Here is a 14,150-nt window from a genome sequence, read left to right on the forward strand (position 1 = left end):
CTGCTTTCTCCAGTGTAGAGGAGACCACATTGTGAACGCTGAACTGGAATTGCTCTAGATTGGGAGAAGTGCAAGTGAATCACTGCTTCACCTGGAAAGAGGGTTTGGGTCCCTAGATGGTGGGAAGGGGAGAGGTGAAAGGACAAGTGTTGCATCGCCTGTGGTTGCAAGTGAAAGTGATGTAAGAAAGGGGGTAGTTGGTGGGAATAGAAGAGTGGACCAGGGAGTTGCAAAAGGAATGGTCCCAGTAAAACACTGGGGGGGGGGTGGGGGTGGGGGGGGGGGAAGGTTTGTCGGGTGGTGGAATCTCTTTGAACATGGTGAAGTGGCAGAGGATATTCTGTTGAATGTGGAAGCTGGTGTGGTAGAAGGTGAGGATCAGGGGAACTCTATCCTTCTCCTGTTTCAGAGGGGCTGAGGGCAGGGTGGTGGAAAATGGATGGGATGCAATGAAGGTCTTTATTCACAATGGTAGAGAGGAAGCCACGGATCAGGAAGAAGGAAGACATTTCAGAAGCACCTGTATGGAAAGTCTCGTAATCAAAGCAAATACGATGGAGACAGGGGAACTGGGAGAGTGGAATAGAGTCCTTAGAGGAAGCATGGTGGGATGACGAATAATTGGGATAGTCATGGGAGGCTTATAATTGATGTTAGTAGTTAGCCGATTTCCTGAGACAGGCAAATCTGGAAAGAGAGGAGAAGGGTCAGAGATTGACCATGTAAAGGTGAGGGGAGTGTGGAAATTGGCGGTAAAAGTCACAAAATTGTTGAGTTCTGCATGAGTACAGGAAGTAGCACCAATACAGTTGTCGATGTACTGGAGAAAGAGGAGGGCGTGGGCCTGGGTAGGACTGACATAAAGACAATTCCTCATATCCCACAAAAAGACAGGTGTGGCTCAAGACCATACGGGTGCCCATAGCTGCAACTTTGATCTGGAGAAAGACAGTGGAGTTGAAGGAGAAGTTGTTCAATGTGAGGACAAGTTCAGCCAAGCGAATGAATGTGTTGATGGAGGGGAACTGCTTGAGCCTTGGAATTGTTTTTGCACCTTTCTGAGTGGGTGTTCACCAAATGAAGCAGATGAACTGGATGAATCAGGGCACCTGCATTCCATCACGACTACAAGGGTCCATAAAGGTTATGGCAGCTATATGAGAAATGTGTGTTCTCCCTATCTCCTTTTGAATCAGTGGGAATCAGTGCTCACATTCAGAGGTGATGGGTTCAATCCCTATTCCAGAGATTTGAGCACTTCATCTAGGATTTGCATTTCACTTGCCTACTGAGAGAAAACTACACCACTGGAGATGTCACCTTTTGGGAATATTAGCAGGGACTCTGCTACCTATTTGGGTGGGCCTGCAAGATCACAATGAAAACAAAAGTGAAAACAAGTATATTCTCTATATTTTGGTCAATAGTTGTCCTTCAGGTGCTCAATCATTATTTTTGTGGGACTTTGTTGTGCAAGTTGGTTGCTATGTTTGTTTGTTGGCTTTGAAGTGGCTTGCTATACACTTCAAAGATATGAAAACCATTATATAAATATGCCCTTTCTACATCCCATATATGGTAATACAACGACCACACTCACAGACTCGTAAAAATTAAACACGGTGACACCTTATCACTGAGACTTGACTTGCCTCTTTGACATCGGATATAGGGGCCCAGACCTGTTTAACCTGAGAGGAGGTTGATAAACTAGTTGCTGTTTCAAATCCAGCTCTAATAACAGCTCAGGAAGAGAAGATTTAAAATGCAGGTGCTGTGACAATCAAATTGGTTCAGTCTTTAAACAAAAGTTGAATGGTACTGTATTCCAAGGCATCACAATTTTATTTTAGAAAACTCCCCTTAGAAAACATATTTTTCTTTCAGTCATATATCCCGTGTGCTTAGCAGCCAGAATAGGAACTGAGGTGGAGTGTGCTAAGCCAGCTAACTCCTTGCTAAAGCCAACAACACCCATTGACTTCTGGTCAAGTTTCACAGAGACCACCTGTCTTGTTGCAGAGTAACAGTCTGAAACAATAATCTGTGAGAGAAAGTGTTGCAGGAGTCTCTACTTTCCACCATCTTGTGGGATCCCCATTGCACTCAACACCCATGTGAAAGCCCAGCGTGATGTGACAGGAAGAGACAAAATGAATCATAGAACCAATCAACATCAGGAAAGAGACAGGAATTTTTATTGTATCTTATTGAGTACTTGTCTTGGACAGCCGAGGAAGAAGTATTTCCTCTTAATTGGGATAAAAGGCTGAGAAGGCACAAAGGCAAACCTGGTGAAAATTGCCGATGACACTGGGTAGAAGTGTGTTGGGACAGAAGGCGTAGAGGATCAGAAGCCTTCAAGTCATTTAAGGTCCACCATCAGCGTACATCAACATTTGATGCTCCAAACCAAGTGCCATCAATAATTAACAAGTGCTTCTGACTGTCTGCAGAGCTCTTTAGTTTTGATAAATCACCATTTTCATTGGAAAGAAAGCAACTGGTTATCCTTGCTCAAACTGCTATAAAATGGAACTAATGTAACATTGGGCACAACTGCTATTTGTGCTGAAAATTCCTCCCAACATTTTCCAAATAATGTTCATTCACGATAAAAAAGGAATCAGGTTAGGATGATGATCGTTGTGCTATGCTAACATTGGATATTCAGAAAAACTACAGTATAAATGCTTGTAATACTGGCAACTTTATAAATAAATAATTTAATGGGCTGTAGATAATGGGCAGTGGTATGCACTATGTAATACTGTTTCACTTTCAGCCAGATTGAAATGGAATCTACAACTCTCTGAAGATAGAATAAAAGAAGATTAAACTTGTTGCTGCTCTCAATCAGGCCATCACCCTAATGTCGGAGATCATTCTAATTCCAGTCCAATGCTTTTCATTAAAGCCAATGCAACAAGAGCAAATGCTTTCACTTACTAACGATCAGAGCCCCTCAGCAGATCTTTTCATTCCTACTGGAGTGATTCACTGTGAAGCACATAACTTGGATATTCTAACGTGCTTTGCCCGGATTGACTAGCCATTTTGAACAGGTAAAATGTTCTCCTTCTTAAATCAATTGAGAATACTTAGGTTAGATCAAGTTATTATACTGGCCTTGTGATTCATATTACACAGCTATAGAATGGGGATCTCTACAGTTAAACTGTCTAAGATATATTAGCAATGGGGCAAATGCAGAGTTTACTAATACTGATCAATTGGTTGGCAAGTTATATCAACCCTTTTCTTCACCAATTAATCATTTTAGTGAATTTGTGTTTGCCCAGCAACTGATCAAGTCTCTGAGGAGCAACAAAGAATCGTCAGCATTTTAATTGGGGTTTGTCCTGCATGATGTAGCCTCACCTGTTAAACTGAACCAACTAAAAGGAATGAGATTGAGGCCAGGAAAACAATAGGATCAAGAGTGAAAATGAAACTGGTGTCTCAAAGTGGTTATTCTAAAACCATTATGGAAAGATCAACTGAAACAAGATTTCTGATTCAGGTTCAGGATCGATGGGAGCAACTTCCTGTCAAATCTGGCTCATGTTGGTGACTTCAGTGGAGTTCGTCTGGGGCAAAAGAGTGAATCGTCAGAAAACAGACAAAGTGGATACGGTGAAAAGGAAAAGAAATTCAGATTGCCAGAATATCCAGGCATTAATATGGAGAACAGACAAATAAGTTTCCACTACCGAAGTGAGATACCACCAGCTGAGCAGAACCATGGATTGTCGAAGGATGCAATTAGTATAAATCTCCAACGTAATTAACATACCTTATTAATCCTGCCTACTTGGGGCAAATGTTCTCTGCTTCTATTAAATCTATAAGGGTAATGTTTCTATTTTTAATAATGCTTTTCATAACTCCATTCCTTTGTGCAGACGTGATTCATTGGATGTGCCCATCCCTGGGACACCTTTGGAGTGGTGTAGCTGTTTATTGGTGAATTATCAAGGAGCTCAACGCTAAAGGGCTCAGAAATTGCCACTGAACAGAGCCTGAATGACACCAATGTTCAGTACTCCTTACGTAGGTTCTACTAGATCATTTACTATACCCATGTTTATTCGATTAGACCCAGGTCTTGTGGCATATATGTGGGTGGAAAAAATAAGGGGAAAGATGAAATACTTTCTCTTCATCTTTTGGAAAAGTATTGCATTTTCCCTTTAATTTCTTTTGGAGTTATGGTTTGGTCTCCCTGTGATTTAGAAACAGGAGATATGAGGTGTACTTCCACGCACTGAATGCCGTATAACATTCCGATTTTTCTGTATTAAAGGTCATAAGATTTATTGCTCAATGACCTATGGGCAGTGGCCCTCTTACTTAATCACAACTTTAAATTATCCAACTCAATAAAAGTGCCCCAACTCAGGCACTTGCTCAACTGATCAGTTAAACCTTCAAGTTGCCAAAGCACCTGGTTCTCCAAGCTCCAATTGTGGCAAGATGTAAAGATTTGACCAGAAGTTAAATCTCACACACACCTCATGGGCCTAAAGGAGGTGGGCACTTGAGAGTTATATGACTGAAGATATTTCCATAGGTGATCATATTACATGTAATTCCTGGACATTCAAGAATGCCAACCAAAAGGCTCAAACAAAATCTCACGTCCAAGCTTATATTTCTAGTTCACAGTCTGTTGACACTGAGTGCCTGTATGTATCTCTCGCTTATCACAGCGAGCAGTGTTTACTGAACCACAATGATCAAACAAAAACTGAGCCAATAGAAAAGAAAGGTAACTCAGCACTGTTGCCTGCCTCCTGTACTTTTCCTATTTTATCCAAGTTATAGGAATGCCATGTGTCCAGTTGCATTAACAACCCATTCGGAAATACCTCTTGCTGAAATCACTTTTTAAAAAAAATTAGAATAAAGACTGGCCCTCTGGTCCTCTTCCCCGGCCATCCCACACATAGGCCTCATCTCGCAAACACACCGCTTTCAAACAAGCAGTTTGTGTCGACATCTCGTCACGAATACAACTCGCAGAGAAGATCCAGGTGGATGCCATTGTCAAACCTGAACGCCCCGACCGTGCATTTGTATAACCTGTGCTCGTAGAGTCTGAATGCTGCTCAGGATTTGTTTCTGATGTTCAACACATGTAATCCCCAGGCTCATTACATCTCTGCAGAAGAAAATCAAACAGAATTTAGTGCTTGTAGTCCACGTGCTCATGCCTATTACAGTTGCCAACAATGAGGACCTTGCAGGTGATTGAATGAAAAGGCCAGCTAAGTATAATGATCATACTAACTTAAGAGCTTGTAGATGTTCCCACTTCTGGTGGCATTTCATCCATTAAATTACCTGCCACAGCTTTCTTATTGAAATCTCTCACAAATGACCAAAGCTGAAAGATCAGAATAGACTCACATCCCATCCCAAAAGGCTGACGCTTAAAGGCTGTTCCTTGGATGACGGCTTCAATCGAGATAGATGAAGCAACCCCAGCCCATTGGAGTGGGGGGCTGATATGTTCTATCAAGGTCAGTTCTGGTTTGAATGAGATTTATTTACTAGTGAAACACATATTCCTTTCTGCCTGTTTTCAAAGACGTACATCAAACCCTGAATATTTTTTTTCACAACTTTTGCTTTTCCAAAAATTTCCTTTCTCTCTGGTTTATCCTCCTCCACTGAAGTTCATACTATGGTGGATTTTCATAGGTTTTTGTGTACAATAAGGGTACAAAGGGTACATCCTGATCTCACCTGTCACAGGGACATATATTTAGCAATCAGCAGTGTGAACCTGGATATAGTTTTAAATCCCTCTTCACATATAATCATAGAGAGATGCAGCACAGATTTGGGCCTTTTGGCTCACCTTTGGATCAACCATTTGGTTCCATTAATACCACATTCTCATCAACTCTTGGACCACTCACTAGGGGCAACTTACAGTGGACAATTAACCTAACAATCTGCACATTTTTGGGACGTAGGAGGAAACCAGAGCACCCAGAAGAAGTCGATGTGATCACAGGGAGAATGTGCGAACTACACACAAGCACTCGAGGTCAGGATCAAACCCAGGTCCCTGCTGCTACGAGGCAGTGGCTCCACTTAGTTGTGCCACTGTGCGGCCAATCATCTTTGAGAAGCTTGGAGACCTGCAACAAGTTGGCATTCAACTGCATGTAGCCTGATCTATAAAGGTAAGTAGTCACTGACAGTGGAAGAATCAAGGCACTAGAGGAACTCGTCACAGATTTATATAACTGGAAATGATTTTAAAGATCATGCCGCTGTTTGGTAAATTACAAATGTGTAAGAAGAACACTGTTTGAGCCAGGAGAAGGGAAAGGAAGGAAAAGTGGAGAACATGAATTACATTTTCTCCAATACCATCAATGGGAGAAGTTTGACTACAAGCAAAGACTGGAGTTGTTTTGTTTGGAACGAAAGAGGAGATGTAAGTGTAGGCTTAAAATTGTGAAAAGCTGGGGAGAGAGAGGATTGGAACAACTTAATTCTGTTAATAGAATAACTGGAGGACAGGATTTAAAGCAATTGATGGAACATTTAAAGGTACGTTGAGTAGAATATTTTTCAGTCAGTGCGTTTGGTGGGGTGGCAACGTGGGAGGATCTAGAATACTCTCCCTGTAAGGTGAGTAAAGACAGAAAGTTTCATTCCATTTAGAGAGGTTAGACCACTACATGCAGGACCACAGACCAAAAATCAAAATGGGATTAGCTTACGTTACTCTTCTTCATTTAACACAGCCATGGGCCAAATGAAAATCTAAATAAACTGCAGATGCTGGAATGTGAAACAAAGTCAGAAAATGCTGGTAAGACTCAGTAGTTCGGGCAGCATCTATGGAAAGAGAAACAGAGTTAATGTTTCAGGCCAGAGAGGTCAAATAAAGGGTTTCTGACTTAGAACATTAACTCTGTTTCACTTTCCACAGATGCTGCCTGACTTGCTGAGTGTTTCCAGTCTTTTCTGGTTTTATTTCATGGGTCAAATTACTTCCTTTTGCACCAGACATTGACACAATTCCACGTATATTGCTCAGGAATCTGGAACGCCCCAAGGCAAGGAACAGTTGAGAGAAACAACATTGGGGAAGCTGGACAGGCACAAGAAGGAGAAAGGAATCAGCTCTGAAAGGATCAGATGATGAGTGGAGGGGAGCTTCAACTGGAACACAGGCTTATTGAGACAAATAGCCTGTTACCGCTACTGTGCTGCAGCTCAGTGTAACTTCTTGTAATTAGTTGGCATCATTCTTCATTCAATTATATTTTTATTGACTCCCATTTGCAATTTTGGCTTGAGAGTTTGTAACTTTTCAACATTTGTTGATCCACACAGCCAATTAATGAATAAAGTCTGGACAATGCGACTTTGGTTTGCAAGTATCCTTTCATTCAGATGATATGCCAAACCATTAAAAGTACAAAGGCAGTTTTAAAATAGAGACGGGTTGGGAAGCTGCATTAATGGAGTATCTCATGGTTTGTCAGCAAACGCCAGAGCCAACCTGCCATAGAAGCCAACAGCCATACCTGCAGGTTTTGGCACACCAGCTTGCCCATGACTGTGGGGATCTGGTCCTATGGGCTTCAGGGAGGCAAGCACAGACCTGTGCCATCTGTTAGATGCCTGGCTGGGGCAGTCAACCTGATTGTCAGTGGCAATCAAGGTCACCTCCTCCTTCAGCATTCCTGCTTCCCTGCATTTGATCACAGGGGTTATCGGTCAGACTAGTCCACCGTCAAGCAATCCGGTTCAGCAGGGCCAAACCCTTCTCATTGAACAGCAACAGTTGGATAGGGTTCTCTTCAGGCACTGTATCCCCAATATAGCTGGTCACAGAAGGCATTCACAGGGCTTTTCTGCTATAAGATACTGTGCATCAAATGGGGAGGTTTGGTTTTTCCAATAATTTTATGAACGAGGCCCTCAACAATGCAAGTCTGCAAGCGTCTCAGTTGCGAGACCAAGTAACAAATTGCTAGACCATGGACTTGATTTTAGTGATGAACAATTACCTATTACCTGATTTTAAATCTCAGCTTCTTTTTTATTCAAATTCATCATAATTATGAGTAAATAAGTAATCTTAATAAGTAATAATTTTCAAGAACATCACTGCACCCAGGAGATCATAAGTCTAGCGAGGCAAGGTTAATATGAATTACAACTAACAATTTACATATTTCACACACACGACATTCACACATCTCAATGGTGATCCTAAATGCAATGGAGTTTCAATGATTAAAGAATATTTGCAAGCTATTTAACAGTAAAATCCACTCTATCAAAAATATGCACCAGAACACTACAAAATATTAAATTACAGCTTGAAATAGCACAGTACCACCAAGATATCACAAGCTATAAATAATATTATGAAGTTAACTTTGGCTAAGATTACATTTTCAATGTGATATGGTGGCCATTTTGTTGATAACATTGGAGTAACATGGTTAAGATTTTTCAGTCTGCCATTATGAGGAGAAAATGTTTGAGTATTTCTGAACCTCATTTCCTATGAGCAAGCAATGAGGAATTTCAGAGAAATAAAGGACTGCAGATGCTGGAATCTAGATGAAATCTAGAATAGATCTAGATGAATCTAGGTGACCCGAAATGTTGGCCACCTGCTTTTCTCCATGGATGCTGCCTGGCCTGCCAAGTTCCTCCAGCATCATGGTGTTTTTCATGAGAAATTTCAGGATTTATTTTCTCAAATTCAAATTGAAATCAATAAGCAAAATGGCACAGTGTGGCCAGTGAATCTAATGATAATCAATTAGAGCTTGAAAATCACTTGAAGGCGTGGAATGGTCTCCATACTCTGGCAACCTAACTGGCATGTGGCACCAATGGATATTTTTGGATATATCTGAGAGCTTCACTGATACGTGCCATCTTCCTTCTCATCAGTATTCACGTAATGGCATTTGCAGCATGACATAATGACCTACCAGATGTGTTGTCCTCCAAAATCTGAATAAAATGTCACAGTATGATGCTGTGAAGAGCAGTCAGTACCTTAGGAGAAGAGATATGCACCTGGTATTTACTTAACCAGTGTATGTAAGTCAGAAGTGAAATCTAAATAAGAGACCAATGGGACAAATGAAAATGTCTCTGTATAGTAGTGGGCACTTAGCTCAGGCTGGGTCAGGATAGACGATTGAACAGATTTGGTGAGGTTGCAGTCTATCTATACTACACTGGCGTAAGAGTGTATAATGTTCACAATATGCCATTCTCAACTTGGAGAGCAAATGGATGTGTGAAGAGTGTATAATGTGGCAACTATTAGATTGATTTATAGCCCTTAATTACTCTACAATCACAGAAGATGTTCCTGGCAAGTGTCCAACCTACAGGCAAATTCCCAAACTTTAAGGCTTCGGACCATGGAGTGGAGATATCAACAGGTTTGCCTGGAAGAATGAAGTCTCCACAAGTTCCTGTGTAGATCGAGATGTTTGCCAGAGATATAAGTAAATTAATAAGCTTTGAACACGAGGGACGTATTGTGCAGATAGTCACAAAATTCACTTTCACACTTGCACCAATGGGGAAATACACTGGTTGATGGCAGTGTCTGAATCAAAGATCACTTACTGCACTGTCATTCTTGCAACCGACTCCAGGTAACAGTATCCAGCAGCGGTGAAGTTGTCCTTGTACCTGCTCATCTCAATGGCATCCAGCCACTCTCCCACCGAGTCAAAGCATGGAAATGCTGGGAAGTTTTGGTCCATGAGAGGAATATGCAAGTTTTGAGGTCTGCTGATCAAAATAAAAGAGATGATGTCAATACCAAAAGCCTCACCACAGAGAGGAAAGTTTTTCAGTGATTCCTGAACATTACAAAGAGGATAGTATAATATTTGCCGCCATCTGTAACGCTTCCGAACCCAGCAGTATTGCTTGTAGCGTCTGAATTGTGTATGTTGAATCTGGGCATTACTGCATTGTAACTTGAATACTGAAAGTGTGGTTTTAACATGGCCTATTATTTCACTTGACTCTCACAATAGAGATGCATTCATTGCTGGAATTTTATAAAAGAACAAAGATATTTTAGGTGAAACACTTACAACATGAACAATGAAACTCTCCCTGGCCTGTTTACTGAATCAGTACTGCACTGCATCATCAGATGGTCCTGTCTCTTCAGTTTGATTGAACCCCCTCAGATCTGTCCCACGAGAGGCACACACAGGCTTTCAGACTAAAATGCACATGGATTCCGGTTTCTGAATGCTGACTGGAAATATTGAGCCTTTAACTTACTTGCTCTACTACAGGGAGGACTTTAGGTGTTAACTCCATTGAAATGATCCAGGATCTCAGCTGCCAGAGCCTATGGTGAAAGTGTCTTAATCCCAGTTCATGAAAGTGATGTGACAGTTTTAGTAGAGTAAAGCTCTGATAGTCTGCTATACAACTGTTCGGAAACCTGATGTTGGGCAACTGGCTCACCAAACGATGTTTCCCACAGTCCTTGTCCATTTGCCGGGGCCCTGGTTCCCTCACTCCCCTATTACCTGAGTTCATTGGCTGCATTCCCTTGAAACTTACCCCGCTCTGCTTCCCATGCTCTGCTTACACTTAACTGGTTCTGTTTTCTATGCTCTCTTTAAACTTACTGGATTCACTGGATAAATTGTTATTCTACTGTGTTAAAGAAAAGTGAATCAAATGAATAGAGTAACGTCTGATAGTCCGGCATCACCAAATTCTTCAGCACGCTGGAATAATCGAGTTTTACTGTAATATCTTCCTCCAAAAAAAAGATGGACATCTTTCTTCCAACAGAAACAAAGGCACAAGTAACTAAATTGCTGCTTGGTTTACCATTTGAATCATCAGGTGTTTCCAGCGATTCTCTCTCTCCCAATTTTCATATTGTTACCATGCAGAGAGAAAGCTTTTACTTCTGCAGTAATAACTGGTCTGAAATCTAATCTTAGGCAATCTTTGTGATCCACAACAATGTCTCCCTCTCTGCTTACTCAAGCCTCTTCCTCACAGAAAGATTTTATTCCCTCATCCCTAATATTCCAATATTTCTGTTGTTCAAGAACAATCCCATTCACCCAGAAGCTAACATTAAAGTCAACCAGGAAACACAAGAGACTACAGATTCTGGATTCTTTCCCCTTTTCCTTTACCCTCCTCCACCCACCCGCCACCCACACACTCCTCCCACTGGGTCTCTTCTGTCTACCCACCTCCCTTATTTTGTTTCATGCTCCCCCTTCCTTTCCTATTAGATTCTATTATCTGCAGCCCATTGTTGCCTCCACCTAACACCTCCCAGCCTCTGCTTCCACTCTTCCCTCCTCCATCTGCCTATCAGCTCTCCACACCTGGACCCGCCTATTGCTTGCCAGATCTTTCTCCACCCCTTCCCCTCACCTCTCTATACTGGCTATCTCCTCTCTATCCTTCAGACTAGATGAAAGGTGTTGACCCGAAACATTGACTGTCCATTTCCCTCCATGGATGCTGCCTGACCCAACTCCAGCATTTTGCTTGTTGCTCAGTCAACCGTGTGGTTATGTTACTACCTAGCCTAATAAGCCAGAAATAGAAAATAAATAAATAAATCCCTCCAAAGCAAGCCTAAATTTTAAACTTACAGAAGTCTGGAAATTAAAAAAAACATGCACGTAGAATTTTTGCTTTGGGTACAATTGATGATTCCAGCCAAAAATTACACCCATTTTAAAAAGTGTTCTGTATTTGTACATTGGTCACACAGAAAATCTGCCATGATCCACTCAATTGGGAAATATCCTAAAATGTAATTTGGAAGAAATTTGCTTCAGAAGAAATATTCCATGATATATTAAAAGCGATGGCTTGCTAAAGTTTGATTAACACAGTTCAAAATGGGATTATTGCAAAATGATAAGCATTTTATACCAGAGCAGGAATCCACCATCTGTGAGAAATCCTATTTTAATATATATTCAAATAAAATTGAACTATTTTTAGGTTAGATCATGGTGCATTAGTCAGCTCAAAGTAACTTTAAAACAAAGTATTCAAAGCCCTTTTAAAAATTAGTTAGCGACTGTACCCAAAAACTCAGCTTTTCTTTAGATCCTGTTAATGAGTGCAATTCGCAGATGCCAATGGAGCGTAATTCACTTTGAATTGCTTAGACAATGCTGTGGACAAGCTAGCAATAGGAAAACCTGTTGGATTAAACTGCACTTATTTCAATGCAAGAGGTCTGACAGGTAAAGCAGATGAATTTAGGGCTTGGATAGTTAAATGGGACTGGGATATTATAGCTATTATGGAAACATGGCTAAGGGAGGGACAGGACTGGCAGCTTAATGTTCTGGGGTATAGGTGCTTTAGGCAGGAATGAGACAGAGGAAAGAAGGGAGGGGGAGTGGCATTTTTGCTTGAGGGGCATGTCACAACAGTAGTCAGAGATGAAATTACTGAAGGGTCATCCAGTGAGAACTCTATGGGTGGAGCTGAGAAATAAGAAGGGGATGATCACATTGTTGGGATTATACTATAGGTCCCCAAATAGTCAAATGGAATTAGAGGAACAAATATGCAGGAAGATTGTGCAGAGTTGTAAGTATAATAGGGTTGTCATAGTCGGGGATTTTAACTTTCCTAACATAGACTGGGATCATAGATGGGGTGGAATTTGAATTTGTTAAGTATGTTCAGGAAACTTTACTTAGGCAACATACATATATCTATCTATATATATATATCGAGAGAGAGGGAGAGAGGGAGAGAGGGAGAGAGGGAGAGAGGGAGAGAGGGAGAGAGGGAGAGAGGGAGAGAGGGAGAGAGGGAGAGAGGGAGAGAGGGAGAGGGAGAGAGAGAGAGAGAGAGAGAGAGAGAGAGAGAGAGAGAGAGAGAGAGCCCTACCAGGGAGAGGGCAAAGCTCGACCTACTCTTGGGTAATAGGGCAGGGCAGGTGACTGAGGTGACAGTGGGAGAGCACTTTGGGACCAGTGACCATAGTTCTATTAGCTTTAAGCTAGTCATCCCAAAAGGTTGTGAAAACTCAACCTTAAAATTTGGAGAGCCTTTGTGCTCCTGACGCTGCTATCGGGAGAAATCACACACAAAAAAAAATCACTGCAATCAAATGGAAATCCAGAATCTGGTTGTTGTCAAAGTGACAGCAACCTATTTCAAAGTATATTGTCTTAGCAACCAGAAGGAGGCCATTCAGCCCATTGAGTCGGTTTGCTCTTAGAGCAATTACAATAATCCCTTGCCCATCTATTTTCCTGCAAACCTATTTTGCTAACCATCCCTCCTAACACCACATTGGCTCTCCTGCCAGTCACCTTCATAATAGAGATTATTTTACAGTGGCCAGTTAACTTAAACACCTCCACGCTTTTTGGGATGTGGGAGGAAAACGGAGCACCTGGAGAAACCAATGCAGTCGTGTGGAGAACGTGCAAACTCCACGCAGACAGCACCCAAGGTCAGAATTGAACCTGGTTATTGGAGCTGTGAGACGGTTGCTCTATCTGCAGGACCACTGTGTCCTCCCGATTGGAATGTCATAAAAACTCAACTGGTTCACTAATGGCCTTCCAGGAAGGGAATCTGCCGACCACCCAGGAGTGGCCTATGTACTCCTCCAGTCCCAACATTGTGATTGATTCTTAAACATCTTCTGCATTGCATCTTCCCAACACAGCTGGTGAAGGGCAATAAACTCTCACAATAAGCAGGGGTGTAAGTCAAAAAAGCTGCAGATCCTGGAAATCCAACACAGAAATAAAAGAGACTGGAAGCCCCCTGCAGGTCAGGCAGCACCAGAATGAGAAACAGTGAATTCCTGTTGAGGTCAGGAGTAAGTTGGTCATGATGATAAAAGGGGCATGAAGCTTAAAGCTCCACTTCAGAATAACAAGACATGGATAGCAAGTGTAGTTATATTCACCATACTTCCATTCCACATGTCCAATGAAATAATATTGGCAGATTTGTGCCCAGTTGTCTAAAGTAGTTTTGAAAGCAGAAGGGTTCTAAAAGGTCCTACCCTGGAGTATTATTGTGACAATGAAGCCATGCACATGGTGTCAACAGTACGTGCTCTGAATGATGAGAAACAGTAGGCAATATTCTAC

At 41.7% G+C, this 14,150-nt stretch overlaps 1 protein-coding gene across 1 annotated transcript in view; it reads right to left on the bottom strand.

Moving 5' to 3' along the window:
* Positions 1-5,049: 5,049 nt before the first annotated feature.
* Positions 5,050-14,150, bottom strand: part of LOC127581569 (ephrin type-A receptor 7) — a 382,237-nt gene continuing 373,136 nt past the window's right edge. The window contains 2 exon segments of the mRNA XM_052036035.1: positions 5,050-5,164; positions 9,637-9,804. Coding sequence (XP_051891995.1) covers positions 5,050-5,164; positions 9,637-9,804 — 283 coding nt within the window.

The sequence above is a fragment of the Pristis pectinata genome, chromosome 22, assembly GCF_009764475.1.
Source record: "Pristis pectinata isolate sPriPec2 chromosome 22, sPriPec2.1.pri, whole genome shotgun sequence".
Classification (NCBI taxonomy): Eukaryota; Metazoa; Chordata; class Chondrichthyes; order Rhinopristiformes; family Pristidae; genus Pristis; species Pristis pectinata.